General features: G+C 54.6%; 1 protein-coding gene across 2 annotated transcripts; it reads left to right on the top strand.

Moving 5' to 3' along the window:
- The first annotated feature begins 638 nt into the window (after nt 1-638).
- Nucleotides 639-16,173, top strand: PTCH2 (patched 2). 2 transcript variants are annotated; one of them, XM_060083070.1, is made up of 22 exons: nt 639-1,017; nt 1,466-1,658; nt 7,953-8,142; nt 8,250-8,319; nt 8,509-8,600; nt 9,241-9,436; nt 10,038-10,159; nt 10,308-10,455; nt 10,541-10,672; nt 10,755-10,910; nt 10,995-11,087; nt 11,366-11,491; nt 11,585-11,703; nt 11,810-12,158; nt 12,308-12,620; nt 12,712-12,854; nt 12,929-13,109; nt 13,237-13,517; nt 13,607-13,744; nt 14,797-14,939; nt 15,027-15,126; nt 15,500-16,173. In XM_060083070.1, exons 1-22 carry the CDS (start codon nt 925-927, stop codon nt 15,761-15,763), a joined length of 3,642 nt encoding a protein of 1,213 aa, XP_059939053.1. In that variant the 5' UTR covers nt 639-924; the 3' UTR covers nt 15,764-16,173. The 2 variants fall into 2 exon arrangements, with proteins under 2 accessions (XP_059939053.1, XP_059939043.1); XM_060083060.1 differs by having other exon boundaries at nt 12,287-12,620.
- The last annotated feature ends 1,989 nt before the right edge of the window (nt 16,174-18,162 follow it).

Below are 18,162 nucleotides of genomic sequence, written 5' to 3'. Positions count from 1 at the left end.
TCCTAGTTCCCTGACCAGGGATTGAACCCGGGCCCTCGGCAGTGAAAGCGCATAGTCCTTACCACTGGACCGCCAGGGAATTCCCTCATGCTCCGTTTTGAAGGTGGCCTGCCAAAACAAGAGGGCCACGTGTACAAAGGCAGAAATACATGGAATAACATGGTGGCTTTAGGAAATTACATGTGGCTCTGCAGGGCTGGAAGGAACATGGGGTGGGTGTGAAGGAACTATGGGAGGGAAGACTTTGATTAGATCCTGCAGGGCCCTGTGCTCCAAGTGGGCTTTGTGTTTTGCAGCTGTCATCAGATTCGCATTTTAGAGAGATGACTGGCCTCAGTGGAGGGAGTGGACTGAAGGGGGAAAGAATGGAGGCAGAGAGTTGTGAAAAGCAGTCTTTGGGGCTTGGCTGGGTCGGCCAGCAGATAGCTTTTCTCAGCATTGGTCTCTCCTGACTTAACATTTGGCCAACGCATCGCCTCTCCGGGTTCTCCCTCCCTCCTCCCCGAGGGCAGGCAGGCGGGTGGGGAAGCAAGGAGAGGGGTGGCCCTGCCTGGGTGGTCTCCTGCCCCGCCCCCCCGCGGCGCCGTTGCCTAGCAACGGATCCGGCCGCGCAGCTCCGGGTAATTTGCCGGCGACTAAGCCAAAGGGAGGGCGTAGCCCCGGCCTTTCCCTTTTTCTTGGACTACAGACGCCTCCTCAGCACTGCGGTCGCCACCTCGAGCCGCGCCGGGCGTCGCGTAGCTGTTCCTGCACGCGGGACCCACTTCGGCCCCGCACCGCCCTGCACTCCTACAGCTCACGGACACCACTGTACACCCGTACCCGCGGCTAAGCGGCCCCACTGAATTCCGACGCGGGACCTCGCGGGACCTGGGACCAGGCCAGCCTATGGGGGCTCCCAGATAACGCGGGTTGGGGGCGCCCATGCCCCCCATCCCCGCCAGCATGGCTCGGCCGCCACCCCTCGGAGAGCTGCCCCCGGGCTACACACCCCCAGCTCGATCTGCAGCACCCCAGGTGAGTGGAGGGGAAGCCGGAAGCAGGGGCCTGGTCTAGAGACCCCAGGTCTGTCACTCGGCAAGGTGTGATGTCTCTTAAATGCCATGTGTTACTGGCCCTCCCCCGGGAAAGCTGTGTTGTGTGTCTGTCTGTCCATGTCTCCTCCTGCTCTGCCCGGTGAGAGTAGGTGTGTCTATGTCCACCTCTGTGCACCTGAGAACAGGTGTGTGTATATGTATCCTATCTCAGAAAAGGAATCTGTGCCTTCCTCAGGTGTATATTGGGTGGGAAGCAGGGAGTCGAGTCAAATTTTTTCCAAGTTTGGGCCCGTGTCTGTTTAGGTCCTCTGTCTTGTATCCAGAAACCAAGAAGCTAGAGCTTGGTAGAGGGTGTAATAAGGGGAAAAGGGAAAGGTTTCATGCGTTGTTGCAGTAATGCCTGGCTGACCCTTCTCTTTCCACCCCAGATCCTAGCTGGGAGCCTTCAGGCTCCACTCTGGCTTCGTGCTTACTTCCAGGGCCTGCTCTTCTCTCTGGGCTGCGGGATCCAGAGACACTGTGGCAAAGTGCTCTTCCTGGGACTTTTGGCCTTTGGGGCCCTAGCACTGGGTCTCCGCGTGGCCATCATTGAGACAGACCTAGAACGGCTCTGGGTGGAAGGTGAGTTGAGGACACTGGCCATAGCTGCTTGCGTATGGTGAGAATAGGGTGAGGAGCTGGCAACTGAGTTCTAGTGGGCTTTGTGCTGGGTCTGGAGGGGGCACCTGCCTGCCAGAGCCTGGGCGTCTGGGAGCCCTGCTCCCTCACATCCATAAATGGACATCTGCAGATGGTGGAACCCTGTGAATGTGTATATGGAACAGTTATCTGTGAGTGCGTGTGTGTTTATTTAGCATTTACTGGCAATCTTTTATATGTATTTGACTGCACTACAGTGCTTGTAAAGGCAACTAAAACAAGACCCATCTTTCAGTAGCAAGGAAAGTAAAATATATGCTGGGATATAATATACAATATAATACAAAGCAGAAAATGATTATGTTGTATAAAAGAAGGCAGGGAGAGATCGCATCTAACTAGGAGAATCAGAAAAGTTAGAACTAGGAGGCTGGGGAAACAGTAAATCATCTGGCAGGCCTCCAGGGAGAGGTCCCATACACTGAGGTCCCCTGCAACCATTTAGTGGAAAAGTGGCACAGAATCTGTACTTTGAGGCAACAGCAGAGTCAAATGGAACCAGATCTTCACTTCCTAATGGCAGCATTAGAGTAAAATAATTCCTTACTAATAGTTTTGACATAACTCTCCTTTGCTGGAGCCTGGTATGGCAACCCTTTAACAGAGTCCAACTCCCCTCTGTTCTTTCCTGGGAAATTTACATTTGTGGGCTCTCCCAAACTTCCCCCAGCCCTGGCCCACACCCTTGAGTTAGGCAGGGCCCAGGTTAGACTCTCACACCCTTGAGTTATTTTAAATGCTAGCAAGCCCTAGGATCCAGAGCAGATGTTTCTTGGAGCCTGCCTGCCTACTGGGCTCCCACACCCCATCCCCACCCAACCCCCCAGCCCTCTGCAGACCCTCACATATATACACACTCTAGGCCAGCCCTGGGGTCCAGAGCAGATGTTTCTCTGTGCCTGCCTACCCCCAGCCCCAAGACAAACGTGCGCACACACGCACATAGCCCCACCCACACTACTGCTGCCTGGGTGGTCCCAAATGACTCTTGGATTTCCTACCACAGTAGAGGCTGTCTCCCACCTCTTCTTCCTTCTCCATTCCCCAGATCTTCCCAATCTAAACACTGCTTGAACCTCCATGTTTCCTCATGCTTTCTCCTACACTCCAGCACAGGATAGGCTAGATCCCACTGGATTTTTGCTGCTGCTTGTACGAGGGTGATATAAGAGGGTGGTAATCAATTCCTAGGTCTTTTCTCTTTATGTCAGAATATCATTCTGGGGCTTCCCTGGTGGCGCAGTGGTTAAGAATCCGCCTGCCAATGCAGGAGACACGGGTTCGAGCCCTGGTCTGGGAGGATCCCACATGCCGCGGAGCAACTAGGCCCGTGCGCCACAACTACCAAGCCTGCGCTCTAGGGCCCGCAAGCCACAACTACTGAGCCCGCGTGCCACAACTACTGAAGCCCACACTCCTAGAGCCTGTGCTCTGCAACAAGAGAAGCCCGCGCACCACAACGAAGAGTAGCCTCCACTCAGCGCAACTGGAGAAAGCCTGCGCACAGCAACAAAGACCCAATGCAGCCAAAAATAAAAATAAATAAATTTATTTAAAAAAGAAAGACATTACTTAAAAACAAAAAAGAATATCACTCTGCCCTGTATTAGCTGGGGCTATGGGTGAGGTAAAAGCAGTGATCTTGACCTGATCTTTTCTCTGTACATCTGTCATTGAGGCTTCTTCCAACAATGCCCTAGGCAGTGAGGACTGAAGGGTATTTTCCATTCCTTTCCTGTTTTGTTAATGCAGAAAGCAAAGAAAGAAGCTAGACATTAGCTATCAGTTCTGGACTCTCCAGCTTTGCCATGGTGAGATTTGGAATGTGACTTCTCCTTCCTGATCAATATTAGAACTGAAGGACTCAGACAAATTCTCTAAAATAAAAATCACAGGGGATCCCCTGGTGGTCCAGTGGTTAGGACTCCGTGTTCTCACTGCCGAGGGCCCGGGTTTGATCCCTGGTCGGCGAACTAAGATCCTGCAAGCCAGGTGGTGCGGACAAAAAAAAGAAGAAGAAGAAGAAAGGAAGGAAAGAAGGAAAGAAAAGAAAAGGAAAATCACAACATGTAGCCCAACTAGTACTTACAGGAACAGTGATAGAGATGGTTTGAAACTGGAGCTGTCCCTGAAGATAAGGAACATACAGCCCTTCTGTCTGGAAGGCAGGGGACAGCCACATATCAACTGGTGGAACCACTATTCACTCAGACACCCAAGGCTGAAACCTTGAGAGTCAGCCTCAGTTCTTCTTGCTCACCTGATTGGTCACTAAACAATTAAAATTCTTCCTTCTCAGCCTCTCTCAGATCCCTCCTTTCCACGCTTGCAGCTGTTGCTCTAGTTGAGGCCTGGCAGTACACTCCTGATTGTATCATTTAGCATGCTTTTAGCCACATGAAAGAGAAAGGGAAAGAGGGAGGAAGGAAGAAGAAGACTGATTTATTATCCCCCGCAACAAGGAGTCTAGCAGTAGACAGTAGAGAAGTTCCAGAATGGATAATTCAGCAATCTAAGGACATCAGCAAGGACCCAGTTTCTTTCTGTCTTTCTCCTCTGCCTTCTGCATGTTGGGCTTTTGTCCTCAGGCTTATCACCTCCTTCTCCCAAGGTGGCTTCTGCAGTGGTGGAAAAGGGAAGTCATCCCTGTCTTGCATCCCATTTTGAAAGTGAGGAAAAATACACCACCTACCCCTCCCCACCATCCACCCCCACCGACTTCCCATTTGGTTATATACTTTGGCAAGAACTGTGTAGCATCCTATGCCTAAATTCTTCACTTGGCAAAGACGGTGGAATTACTGTGATTGACTTATCAGACTAATCAAACTTCACCTCCTAAGGCTGGGGAAGGGCCCAGCTGCCCTGAATCACTAGGCCTTTCAGAGGATGGCCCAGGAAACTGAGGTCTATTAAGTGACTGATCTTTCCCCCTCACCTTCAAATCTGCCTCCGCACTGCCCTCCTGTGGTGCTTCTAAATCTGGCCAAGTCAGTCCCTGCTTAGAGTCCTTCCACCACTCTCTACTGGGTACTGGGGAGTCTCCAAAACCAAGTTCAAGCTCCTTAGCATAATCTAGGTTGCTTATCCAGCTTTGTCTCTGCCTCACTCTTAGCAGCCCAGCAACACGGAGCCTCTTATAGTTACCTGCACACACTTGGTACAGAACCCCTTTCCCTGACTTCTTTCCCTGGCCAACTCCTATTCATCATTCACAGCTCAACTCCAGAATATATCAGGTGATGAAAAAGCCAGGTCATCTCACTTCTCTGCTTAAAACATAACATGGCTCCCATTCCACACAGAGACAGCTTGAGTCCCTACAGTAGCTTACAGGTCCTTAGATGTGAAATTTCTGGACCAAAGATTATGAACATTTCTAAGGATCCTAAAATATACTGCAGTATTGCTTTCCCCCAAATATTGTACCAAATTAAACTCCTGCGGTAGGTAAGTTAGAATGCATTCCTGTAAGCCAGAAATGAGTACTACCAATTCTTAAATTTTTGCTAATTTGAAAGATGATAATTCATTGCTATTTTAATTTGCATTTATTGGATTACCTATAAAGTGGACTCTCTTTCCATGATGGCTAACCAGTTATATTCTCCCTTTTGTAAAGTTCCCCACCACCACCACAGTTCAGTGGCTATTATTTATTTATTTTAACATCTTTATTGGAGTATAAATGCTTTACAATGGTGTGTTAGTTTCTGCTTTATAACAAAGTGAATCAGCTATACATATACATATATCCCCATATCTCCTCCCTCTTGTGTCTCCCTCCCACCCTCCCTATCCCACCCCTTTAGGTGGTCACAAAGCACCGAGCTGATCTCCCCTGTGCTATGCGGCTGCTTCCCACTAGCTATCTACCTTACGTTTGGTAGTGTATATATGTCCATGCCACTCTCTCACTTTGTCCCAGTTTACCCTTCCCCCTCCCCATATCCTCAAGTCTATTCTCTAGTAGGTCTGCGTCTTTATTCCCGTCTTGCCCCTAGGTTCTTTATGACCTTTTTTTTTTTTTTAAGATTCCATATATATGTGTCAGCATACAGTATTTGTTTTTCTCTTTCTGACTTACTTCACTCTGTATGACAGACTCTAGGTCTATCCACCTCACTACAAATAACTCAGTTTCGTTTCTTCTTATGGCTGAGTGATATTCCATTGTATATATGTGCCCCTTTTGTATTAACAAACGTGATGATTTTGATGTCTCCTTCCCCTGTTCCCCCTGCTTCTTCCCCACTCACTTACAGTCTCTTTTTCTCTCCAGTTCTTTCTCATTTTTCCATCATATCATTTCTCTCCCAGCAGCTATTGAATAATAACTCCATATCTGTACCTACTGTGTTCTGGACAACTTCCTAAGTACTTTGCTCGCATTGATTCTAATTCTACCAAGGTAGGCATTTCTCCATTTCACAGATGAGAACATTGAGGGTCAGAGAGACTAAGTAATTTACTCAAGCACAGACCAAGCATCAGAGCCAAGACCCAAAGCCAGGTCTGTCCAGAGCCTTTGTGCCCCCCCGGCCCCATCTCTTCTTGCCTCACAATACATCCTAGTGCATCTGTCCTCATATCTGTCATCATCAGCAGCAGCAAAGACTTATCTTTTTCTCTTCCTCATTTTCTCTGAGGATTCCTTATTCTCTTTGATGTCGTGTTTTGTTTTTTTTTTTTTAATTTTTTGGCCACACCACGTGGCTTTCAGGGATCTTAGATCCCTGACCAGGGAACGAACCCGTGTCCTCAGCAGTGAGAGTGCAGAGTCCCAACCACTGGACCTCCAGGGAATTCCCTTGATGCTGTATTTTAAATTGTGCTTGTCTCTCTCTCTTGCTTTCTTATTAGCTCTGTCCGGGTTCCTTCTTTCTCCCGTGCCTCCTTCCCTTCAGCAGACTCACTTACTGTGAGGAGCTTATCTCTGCCCTCCCCTCCTGTCCCTCCCTGTGGCAGCTCTGGCCCAAGCCTGGTGAAATAAACACTGCAGTACGGACCTACTGCAGAGGCGTGGGGAGTCAGGAAAGGAAGAAAAAGAGTAGGTGGAATTGCCAGCGGAGAAGGCAGGATGATGGCTGTGTGAGACTGTTGTGGGAATGGGAGGTGTGAGCATATGGGTGAATCTGTGATGGGGAGTTACCAAGGGTTTGGGACTCGCATGAGTGAGGGGATTGTGTGGGTTTGGAAAAGAGATTGGGGAGCATGATAATCCCAGGTGGGGCTGGAGTCTCAGAGAAGCAGTCCGTTGGGCCCCAAGGGTGGCAGTGACCTACAGGAAGAGGCCCCAGATGGGTTGAAGCAGGATTATGGGTCTAAGACCAGGCCAAGTCCACAAAGCCTCCGAGGTGGTTTGGCCCTGGCCCTCTCCTCCCCCAAACCACAGACAGGTCATAGCATCCCTCACAGCATCCCCGCCTCCCCAGATCCCAGGTACAGAGCTGGCCTCCGTGGCCAGTGCAATGCAGGACTTGATCAAGGAGGTGAGGGCAGGCCTGGTGCCGGGACTCCCCGTTGCCTGAACAGAGAGACTGGTGAAAGGGATCTTCTTCCCCAGGCCCGCTTTGATGTCACCTCTGCCAGGATCCATGAGTGCTTCCATGAGTGGAAGGAGTATGTTGGCAGCATCACACTGAAAGACCGTCTGACCCTCCCCCGCACCTGTGCCACCACAGAGCCATCATTGCCAGGCACACCCCACCCCTTTGCAGAGCAGTTTGCAAAAAAGTGTCTGGATATAAACCACTGCCTGGGGCAACCTGAACTAGGAACCAGCCCCAACGCTGGACCTGTTCTTTTAGGAGACCCTCCAAGGGCAGCCTCCCTATTGGCCCCTCTGTCCCTCCTTGTCCTCCCCACCAGAGTAGAGAGGGACTGAGTGAGGGCTCCCTTACCAGGACACCCCCAGAACCCCACTCTGGCCCAGCTCATGTTGATCTCTTGTTTTAAAGTTATTTGCTCCAAACCCAGCCAGCCGGGTTCGTGCTTAAACCTTAGGTCGCACAAGAATTCCACAGAGCCACACAGCTGGACCTCTCCACTCCGGATTCCAAGCAGAGGGCCAGGAGCCTGGGAGTCAGCATGGCCATCAGGGAGAAGCTTCCCCCACTTGTCCTGGGAGGCTTCTGTGGGTTAGGGTCCCACGTCCCCCAGAGCTCTGATCCACTGAGGCTCTTTCCCCCCAGCTTTTTCTTTCTGCTCTGGCAGCGGGCAGCCGGGTGAGCCAAGAGCTGCAATACACCAAGGAGAAGCTGGGGGAGGAGGCTGCATACACCTCCCAGATGTTGATACAGACCCCGCGCCAGGAGGGGGAGAACGTCCTCACACCTGAGGCACTTGGCCTCCACCTCCAGGCAGCCCTCACCGCCAGTAAAGTGCAAGTATCACTCTATGGAAAGTGAGTCTGGCTGAGCCCCTGAGCAGCTGGGGGTGAGAGGTGCTGCAGCAGGGCTGGAGCGGGAATCCCCCTCTTCTGCTGATGTCCTGTGCCCCTGGCTATTGCAGGTCCTGGGATTTGAACAAAATCTGCTACAAGTCAGGAGTTCCCCTAATTGAAAATGGAATGATTGAGCGGGTGAGTATCCTGAGCTGTTCTCTGAGACTAGGTAGAGGTGGAGCCTTTTCTGCAGTAAGGGAGGGCTTGGAGAGGCGGGGGTGGGGGGGATGCGTCGGGAGGTGGGGGCATTGCAGAGGGCATCCTACAAAGATCATGGAGAAAAGAGCCCAGGGACAGGACTGATGTGGCCTGGGATGTCCCTGGCAGATGATTGAGAAGCTGTTTCCCTGTGTGATCCTCACCCCCCTCGACTGCTTTTGGGAAGGAGCCAAACTCCAAGGGGGCTCTGCCTACTTGCCGTGAGTGCTGCCACAGCTGCTCCCAGGGCCCCGCTTCATCCCCTGCCAGGAACTCCCCAGCAGAAAGGAGGGTGGGAGTAAGGATGATGATCAAAAGCTCACCCAGGGCCTAATTACCTCCCAGGCCAGGCTCAGAGCACCGGCAGCCTCAGGGCTCTTTCCACATCCCCCTTCCCCTCACCTCTGAAGGAGCGGCAGACCTGTCTTATTTAGACAAAACACGAAGATCTGTAAGATCTGAACAAAGGACAGAAAAGATCCCTAGAAAGACTTTGCCAGGGAGAGTTAACTAGGTGTCAGCTCAGCTGTGACCCAGGCCAGAAAGAAAACCTGCTATAAGCAGGTGCCTGTATGGTTATGTATTAGAAACAAGGGTAGACAGTTTGGGAAGGAATGCAATGGGGCTTTTCTGGGCCTTTTCATTGTGTTAAGTACCATCTGTCTTGAGGTCCATCTCAGCCCCGGTATCTGTCCACAGCTCACTGCAGCAGCCTGCTGGGCTGAGCCTTGCCCACCCTCCACACACAGGGACAGATGAGCAGCTAGGAGGAGGGTGGGCTACTACATGGGTCCCATCGCAGTGGTCTGGAGGGTGGGCATTGATCCTTGATCCTCACCAACTCTGGGCTCTCCCCTGCAGGGGCCGCCCCGACATCCAGTGGACCAACCTGGATCCAGAGCAGCTGCTGGAGGAGCTGGGCCCCTTTGCCTCCCTTGAGGGCTTCCGGGAGCTGCTAGACAAGGCACAGGTGGGCCAGGCCTACATGGGGCGGCCCTGTCTGCACCCTGACGACCTCCACTGCCCATCTAGTGCCCCTAACCATCACAGCAGGCAGGTGGGTTCCAGCCAGGTCTGCCAGGGACAGGTTATTTTCCTTCCCTTTCCCCTCATATGTTCCCCCGTTCTAGGAGAGAGCAGCCTGCTCTGTGCTCTGCCCCCCCATTTCCTGGACGTTGTGACCCTGCCCCCACTGTGCTAGACACCTAGAGGGTTCCATTCCAATTCAGCTCTGCTAAGAGACCCTCAAGCGGCCTATGAATCCCTTTGTCCTTTTCTAAGCCCAGAAAAGCTGTACTTCATCAAAATACACGTGTACGGGGAAACAGGACAAATTAGCTAAGCACGAGTATCATACCTGATTTCCTGAGTGTCTGTGTGGCCCTGTGAACGTGGACCTTTTTCCAAAACCACCGGAGTTATGCCAGCTCCTCCCCGCAGCCTATCTCTAGGCCTCTGCTCCCGCTTGTGGCCTCCTCTCTGCAGGACACTAGCTGCTCCCTTACAGAGTAGGCAGGAGGCTCAGCAGAATAGTTATCTACACTCCAGGCCCACAGAGCTCCGTGGCAAGCATGGTTCCTGGAGGTTCCAGCCCAGAGACACCCAGTTACCCAAAACCAGGGCTTTGAGTAATGAGCCCCTCCGCTGTCCCCCTCCAGGCTCCCAACGTGGCTCAGGAGTTGAGCGGGGGCTGCCATGGCTTCTCCCACAAGTTCATGCACTGGCAGGAGGAACTGCTGCTGGGAGGCATGGCCAGAGACCCCCAAGGACAGCTGCTGAGGTAGGGCCTCCCCTGGGAGTTGGTAAGGGCACCCCAGGTATGGGGAGCCACACCCCGATGCCAGGCAACTCTGGCAAAAGCCCCTTGCACACCCCCTCCTGGGTGTTCAGACCAGCTCTGACCCCTGCTTCTCCTGTACCCCAACCAGGGCAGAGGCCCTGCAGAGCACCTTCCTGCTGATGAGTCCCCGCCAGCTCTATGAGCACTTTCGGGGCGACTACCAGACACACGACATCGGCTGGAGCGAGGAGCAGGCCAGCACGGTGCTGCAGGCCTGGCAGCGGCGCTTCGTGCAGGTCAGCGTGGAGGCGTGGAGATGGCGAGCGCGGCGCTCTGAGGCCGCTGCCACCTCCTGCCCCTCACACGGACCTGTCTCTCCAGCTGGCGCAGGAGGCCCTGCCTGGGAACGCGTCCCAGCAGATCCACGCCTTCTCCTCCACCACCCTGGATGACATCCTGCACGCCTTCTCTGAAGTCAGCGCTGCCCGCGTGGTGGGAGGCTACCTGCTCATGGTGGGTCCTCCTGGCCCCTTGTCCCCCACCACCGGCCCCCACCCTGGGAGGCCCTATGCAAGACTGCCCTCTCTCCCCACAGCTGGCCTACGCCTGCGTGACAATGCTGCGGTGGGACTGTGCTCAATCCCAGGGTGCCGTGGGCCTCGCCGGGGTGCTGCTGGTGGCCCTGGCGGTGGCCTCGGGCCTCGGGCTCTGCGCCCTGCTCGGCATCACCTTCAATGCCGCCACTACCCAGGTACATCAAGACTGCGGGGCAGACTTGGGGGCCGACGGCCCAGGCTGCTCGGTTCCCCCAGCTGCCCACCCCGTGCCCCTCCAGGTGCTGCCCTTCTTGGCACTGGGCATTGGCGTGGATGACATATTCCTGCTGGCACATGCCTTCACAGAGGCTCCACCTGGCACCCCTCTCCAGGTGAGGCCTCGTCCTCCAGCCTGGGCTCATCTGAGGCAGTGCTGCGTAGGGGCTCAGAGCCTCTTGGTTTGAGTGACCTTGGGCTGGTAATTAACCTCTCTGTGCCTCGTTTCCTCATCCCTAAACAGGGGTAATAATAGTGCTTGTGTCGTAAGGGTTGTAGTGAGGATCGGTGAGGTAATTCAAGTCGAGTACTTAGAACAGCACGATAAATATTAACTGCTATGAGGCTCCTTTCCACCCCCTCTGCCGTCCTTCACGCTGCCTTGTCCTGACAGGAGCGCACAGGTGAGTGTCTGCAGCGCACAGGCACCAGCGTTGCACTCACGTCCATCAACAACATGGTCGCCTTCTTCATGGCCGCCCTAGTTCCCATCCCTGCACTGCGGGCCTTCTCCTTGCAGGTGAGGCCTCACAAACAGGGCCCGGGCTCAGGGTGGGCATGGAGCCGGAACAGGCTTCATCCAGGCTTTGTGCCCCTCCTGTCCATCCCGCAGGCGGCAGTAGTGGTTGGCTGCAACTTTGCAGCCGTGATGCTTGTCTTCCCAGCGGTCCTCAGCCTGGACCTGCACCGGCGCCACTGCCAGCGCCTTGATGTGCTCTGCTGCTTCTCTAGGTATCCCTACCCCACCAGGCCATCCTTCCTTGGCCCCATCCCGTCCTGTCCCTTCAGCAGCATTTCCAGGCACAGACCCATCACCCCCTCTCTCTGCCTCTTCCAGCCCCTGCTCTGCTCGGGTGATTCAGATTCTGCCCCAGGAGCTGGGGGATAGGACAGTACCAGTGGGCATTGCTCACCTGACTGCCACTGTTCAGGCATTTGCGCACTGTGAAGCCAGCAGCCAGCATGTGGTCACCATCCTGCCTCCCCAAGCCCACCTGGTGCCCCCACCTTCTGAGCCACTGGCCTCTGAGCTCTTCAGCCCAGGAGGGTCAACACGGGACCTTCTAGGCCAGGAGGAGGGGACAAGGCAGAAGGCAGCCTGCAAGTCCCTGCCCTGCGCCCGCTGGAATCTTGCCCATTTTGCCCGCTCTCAGTTTGCACCCTTGCTGCTCCAGTCCCACACCAAGGTAAGCCTCCAGGCCCAGGCAGGTCGAGGTGAGACACAGCAGAGGCTTCTTAGGTATCTCTGGGCCCCAAGAAGGGAAGAGGGCTTAGCCCAGCATCTGAGGGCCCAAGGGTATCCCTGGGCCTCCAGCTTAGTTGCCGTTTCCCACAGGCCATGGTGCTGGTACTTTTTGGGGCTCTTCTGGGCCTGAGCCTCTATGGATCGACCTTGGTGCAGGATGGGCTGGCCCTGACAGATGTGGTGCCTCGGGGCACCAAGGAGCATGCCTTCCTGAGCGCCCAGCTCAGGTACTTCTCTCTGTACGAGGTGGCCCTGGTGACGCAGGGTGGCTTTGACTACGCCCACTCCCAACGCGCCCTCTTTGATCTGCACCAGCGCTTCAGTTCCCTCAAGGCAGTGCTGCCCCCACCGGCCACGCAGGCACCCCGCACCTGGCTGCACTATTACCGCAACTGGCTACAGGGTGAGAGGCAAGGAGACCGGCAGGGAGGGCTGTGGCCAGCAGGAGCTCCCAGAGCTCCAGGCCAACCGGACCCCACCCTGTTTTCTCCCAGGAATCCAGGCTGCGTTTGACCAGGACTGGGCTTCTGGGCGCATCACCCGCCACTCATACCGCAATGGCTCTGAGGATGGGGCCCTAGCCTACAAGCTGCTCATCCAGACCGGGGATGCCCAGGAGCCTCTTGATTTCAGCCAGGTTGGGAGAGGACTGGAAGGGTCAGGGGCTCCAGGCCCCATGGGCCCAGCCTTCAGCTCTCTCTGCCTCTACAGCTGACCACAAAGAAGCTGGTGGACAAGGACGGGCTGATCCCACCTGAGCTCTTCTACATGGGGCTGACCATGTGGGTGAGCAGTGACCCCCTGGGTCTGGCAGCCTCACAGGCCAACTTCTACCCCCCACCTCCCGAATGGCTGCATGACAAGTACGACACCACCGGGGAGAACTTTCGCAGTGAGTCCCAGGGGAACCCGAAGAGCCTAGGCCTGGGCCCACACAGGCCCTACCCTAAGGCCCTGCCCACTGCTCCCTGTGCTTACTGGCCACCCTTCCCTCTCCCTCCGTCCCCTCCCCTCCACAGTCCCGGCGGCCCAGCCCCTGGAGTTTGCCCAGTTCCCCTTTCTACTGCACGGCCTCCAGAAGACTGCAGACTTCGTGGAGACCATTGAGGGGGCCCGGGCAGCGTGTGCCGAGGCAGGCCAGGCTGGGGTGCGCGCCTACCCCAGCGGCTCTCCCTTCCTCTTCTGGGAGCAGTATCTGGGCCTGCGGCGCTGCTTCCTGCTGGCAGTCTGCATCCTGCTGGTGTGCACTTTCCTCGTCTGCGCCCTGCTGCTGCTCAACCCCTGGGCAGCTTCCCTCATAGTGAGTCCTTGCAGGGGTGGGGCTGGAGAGACCCATAGCTCCCCACCCTGCCCTGCCCAGGAGCCCTGGGTGAGCCCTGCCCTCCCCAGGTACTGGTCCTGGCAGTGATGACCGTGGAGCTCTTTGGCATCATGGGTTTCCTGGGCATCAAGCTGAGCGCCATCCCCGTGGTGATCCTTGTGGCGTCTGTAGGCATTGGTGTCGAGTTCACAGTCCATGTGGCTCTGGTGAGCACAGGCACTAGGGGAGGGGTGGGCCAGCTGACTTGGTATTCAACAAATATTGATCAAGCACCTACTGTGTGCTAGGTACTATTTAAGAACTGAGGAGATAAGAGCACTACAGACGGGCTTTACCTTCAAGGAGATTATTCTAGAGCATAGAGATAAGCAATAAACAAGTAAACAAACAAATAAATAAGCAGCCATTTCAGTAGAGAGGAGGGACAAAGGCCTGACCAGAAAGGGGTGAGGACAGAATGGAAGGTGAGAAAATGGGAACCAATGATTCTTTTGGATGGATTTACAGTGAAGAGGACCAGAGAAATGGGGTGGTAGCTGGATGGCAAGATCCCACCAAGACAGAGAGATTAGAACAGAGGCAGGCAGGCCTCTCGCACAGCCTCATGGTCTCTGGCAGGGAAGGAGTGTGGGTGGGGTGGGGGGCGTGGACCAGCTGGCAGCTCCAGCACAGACCTGGCCAGACCCCGCAAACAGCTCCCTTCTTTCTTCCCCCGTAAAAGCCTTATTATTTTTCCGCGTATAAGAATAATATATACTCCTTGGGAGACAAAAAATGTCAGCATGCTGGAAAGTACCAAGAAAGAATTAGAAATCCTCTGAAATGCCACCCCTAGAAGTTATCACTTTGGTGTCCATCCTTCGAGACCAGGGGTTGGCAAACGTTATTCTGTAAAGGACCAGATAGTAAATATTTTAGGCTTGGCAGGCTATATTGTCTCTGTGGCAACTCTGCCGGGGTAGCCCAAAAGCATCCATAGATACTATGTGCACGAAAGGGTGTGGCTGTGTTTCAACAAAGCTTTATTTACAAAAAAACATGGGACAGACTGTAGTTTGCCAACCTATTCTAGACATCCCTGTGTCTCACTCATCTATACAGTGTTACCTATATGGACTCGTGCTTGCGTCCTGGGCAGCTCCCAGGGACTCGGTTCACCGGGCCTTCTGTGGGCCAAGGCATGGGTGAGCCCTGGGGACACAGATGAGCTGGCCATGGTTGGCCAAGGAGCAGCTCCAGGACCGCTTTATTCCCTTAGGGCTTCCTGACCTCCCAGGGTAGCCGGAACCTCCGGGCTGCCCGGGCCCTAGAGCACACATTGGCCCCGGTGACCGATGGGGCCGTCTCCACATTGCTGGGTCTGCTCATGCTTGCTGGTTCCAACTTTGACTTCATTGTAAGGTAGGGGAGGGCTCGGGGCGAGGAGGCAGGGCTGGCCTGCACTGGCTGCAGGACCTGCCCAGGCTGACCGGCCCCACACACCCCCAGGTACTTCTTCGTGGTGCTGACAGTACTCACACTCCTAGGCCTCCTCCATGGGCTCGTGCTGCTGCCTGTGCTGCTGTCCATCCTGGGCCCCCCACCAGAGGTGACCACCCTCCTTCTGCTCCCAGCCCAGGGGACGGGGTGGGACAGAGCCAGGGCAAAATGCCCTCGCCGGCCAACAGACAGGGCTCAACTCACAGGGACCCCTCCCCATAAGTACCACCAGCTGAAGGTGGCAGCCTCCCCCTTCGCCCAGACATCATGTCCCTACCCCTCAGCCCTCCTGACTTCTTCATGGGACCCACCTTAGCCATTTAGGTGCAGGGTTTGCCCCAGACCTCGACATCCTGTCCCTTGTCAGCTCTCATATCCTGCTGGAAGCCGCCAAAGACCCCAGCTTCCCAACCAGGGAGGTGCTAAAGGGGGCTGCGTCCCCAGTAGCCCCTGGGCTCACTGGGGCTGGTGTCTCCCCCAAGGTGGTACAGATGTACAAGGAGAGCCCGGAGGTCCTGAGCCCACCAGCTGCACAAGGAGGAGGGCTCAGGTGGGGGGTAGCCCCCACCCTTCCCCAGAGCTTTGCCAGAGTGACTACCTCCATGACCGTGGCCTTCCGCCCACCCCCACTGCCTGGTGCCTACATCCACCCGGCCTCTGAAGAGCCTACTTGGTCCCCTGCTGCCACACCAGCTGCCAATGGCTCCAGCAACCTCAGTTCTAGGGGACCATGTCCAGCCACCTGATGAAAGAGCAGCTGAAGCATGGAGACCCTGTTCAGGCCACATGAAGGCACTGGGAAGCCATGGGGGGTTATTGAACGCAGGGCGGACTCCTGGAGAGCCCTGCTGCTGCTGCTGTCTGCCTCCATCCCCTCCCCTCCCCAGCCATCACAGACCTCCCTGAGATCCACACAAAACCACCACCCTCTAGGCTGTGAGCAGCCTTGCACACCCGGGTGTTCCGTGTCTGTGCCCGTGACCAGGTGGGGTGAAAGCCAGCAAGCACTTCAGGCTGCAGTGCAGCCCTGTCCCCACTCCCACCCCACCCTGCTGCCCCCAGCAGACCAAGCCTGAGGGATCCTCTAGCACCCTTCGCCGGTCCTGGTCCCCCACTGCTTGCTGACTCCTGGGTTGGCTCTCTGTATCCTTGCCCACCTCTCACCACATAAATTATTTATATGGAGACGTTTATTTTTGTAGTTTGTATAGATGTTAGCTATGCTGAAAGATTTATTTTTAAAAGTGAAATATATTCTATATGAACTCATCTCAAATGACTTTGGTGCTTCGTTTTCAGATAGAGCTGTGAGTTTGCAAGTGGAGGCGTCGGGGCCGCAGGTCGTGGGGCTACCCTAGTCCTTGGTGTGTTTATTCACCTGGCACGTGAAGATGATGTTCAGCCAATGTGTTGGTCATATATGTGGTAACAGGGTCTGGCCGAAGTGCTTAGTACACAAAGTGATACAAATGTTTTTGATGTCAAACCCCACCGTGTGGCTTTCAGAGCCATCATAAGCCAGCCTTGCGCACCTCTCCAGACTCATCACCCACCTTCCTTTGTGAGCGGCATGGGGGGATGGGCAGAGGGACACAGCCAGGCAACAGGTGAGAGGAGAAGTGGAAGCAGATCAAAAAAGCATCTGAGGGAATTCCCTGGCGGTCCAGTGCTTAAGACTTGGGCACTCTCATTGCCGGCCTGGGCCCGGGTTGGATCCCTGGTTGAGAAACTAAGATCCCACAAGCCGTGCAGCCAAAATTAAAAAAAAGAAGAAGAAGGTGGCCAATTGAAACAGAGATGGGGATAGTATTTTAGGAGTTTTGTGCCCAGACCAACCTCCAAGGCAGAGTCCTCGGCAAGTCAGCAGTCAGCTTGGCGCCCCAGAGGCATCTTTGGCCAGACAGCTACGGGATCAGTAGGGGCACTGTTGAAATTGAGGTTGCATTAGCAACCAGTGAGGCTCTGTATTTAAGCTGTTTGTTCTGTGAAGGCTGAACAGGCCCACTATACAGATGCCTGGACGGTTCTGGCCACACCCCTGGGTGTAGAGTACAGAGTCTTATCTGACGCATGAGGTGGGGGAGGTCTTTTATTGCCCTTCTCCAATTATCCCAGGGCTCAGTCTCAACTGACACACATACACACCCTGGATTCCAGCCACCCACTCACCAGGAACGATCCCACCCCCAGAGTACTGCCTTCTCACACTCCACCCCACCAGGCCAAAGGCCAGAAAATCATGTTCTGACCAAAAGTGGGCAGGGAGGTGCGGGGCGGGGGAAGACTTCTGCAGCTGAATCAACACTAAGATGCTTGAGAAGACTTAAGAGAAGCAGGCGGTTGGCTTGGAACCTAGAGTAGGGGATGCATCCAGGATGCCCAAGGGATGGACACTGGATTTGGAGCCAGTAGTGTTTGGGTCACTTTGGAGGGGCTTTTGGGTAGAGCAGAAGAGCTCACCAGGCTGGAATAGTGCAAAAGATGTCACTCCATCGGTGCCACTTACCAGCTGAGTGACCTGGAAAAGTCAGAGAACCTGAGCCTCAGCTTCTTCATCTGTGAAATGGGAAGATTAGAGCCTATCTTGTAGGGTACTAGTTTTTCCTTTCAGGATTTTAAATGAAATATTTATGTAAGACATCACCCGGCTTCTCATAGGTGCTCTCTATTTCTGTAGTTTGTGGGATATTAGATATGCTCAAAGTCTGTGCTCCAACTGCATGCTTAGTGAATAACCCTGAAACACTGCCCAGTGTCCTGGTGTGGCAGCAGCTGAAGGATTCCAGCCAGTTGGAGCCGGACCACCCCAGGAATGGTCAGTTCCGGGGCATTGACCACAGCCAGTCTTGGGGACAAGTCCCAGTGTTTGCAGGACAGCCCACCCTGTGTGGCAGTGCACACTCTTCAGCCCTGTTCATGGCTCCCCATCACTGATATCACAAGATCAAAGCCAAGCCCTTTCCAGGCCTAACTCCATCTAGCCTCTGCCATCATCCCAGCTCTCTCAGGACGGCGACTGGCCGGATTCACACCCTCATTCAGACACACCACACTCTACTCCAGACAGACTGATTACTTTCTATGTTCACCACCCATAACTTCACAGAGGCCATTCCCTCTGCGGAGAACACGTTTCCACCTCCCA

The sequence above is a fragment of the Mesoplodon densirostris genome, chromosome 2 (genome assembly GCF_025265405.1).
Source record: "Mesoplodon densirostris isolate mMesDen1 chromosome 2, mMesDen1 primary haplotype, whole genome shotgun sequence".
Classification (NCBI taxonomy): domain Eukaryota; kingdom Metazoa; phylum Chordata; class Mammalia; order Artiodactyla; family Ziphiidae; genus Mesoplodon; species Mesoplodon densirostris.
The sequence above is the reverse complement of the archived record's forward strand: the minus strand, read 5'-3'. Positions and strand labels throughout refer to the sequence as shown.

Excerpts from the sequence above, each read along its gene's own strand:
- PTCH2 (XM_060083060.1), top strand. The coding sequence starts at position 925 with ATGCCCCCCATCCCCGCCAGCATGGCTCGGCCGCCACCCCTCGGAGAG. Across the intron at positions 8,143-8,249 it reads CAAGTATCACTCTATGGAAA|GTCCTGGGATTTGAACAAAA; the intron begins GTGAGTCTGGCT and ends TGGCTATTGCAG. Across the intron at positions 15,127-15,499 it reads TCCTGGGCCCCCCACCAGAG|GTGGTACAGATGTACAAGGA; the intron begins GTGACCACCCTC and ends GTCTCCCCCAAG.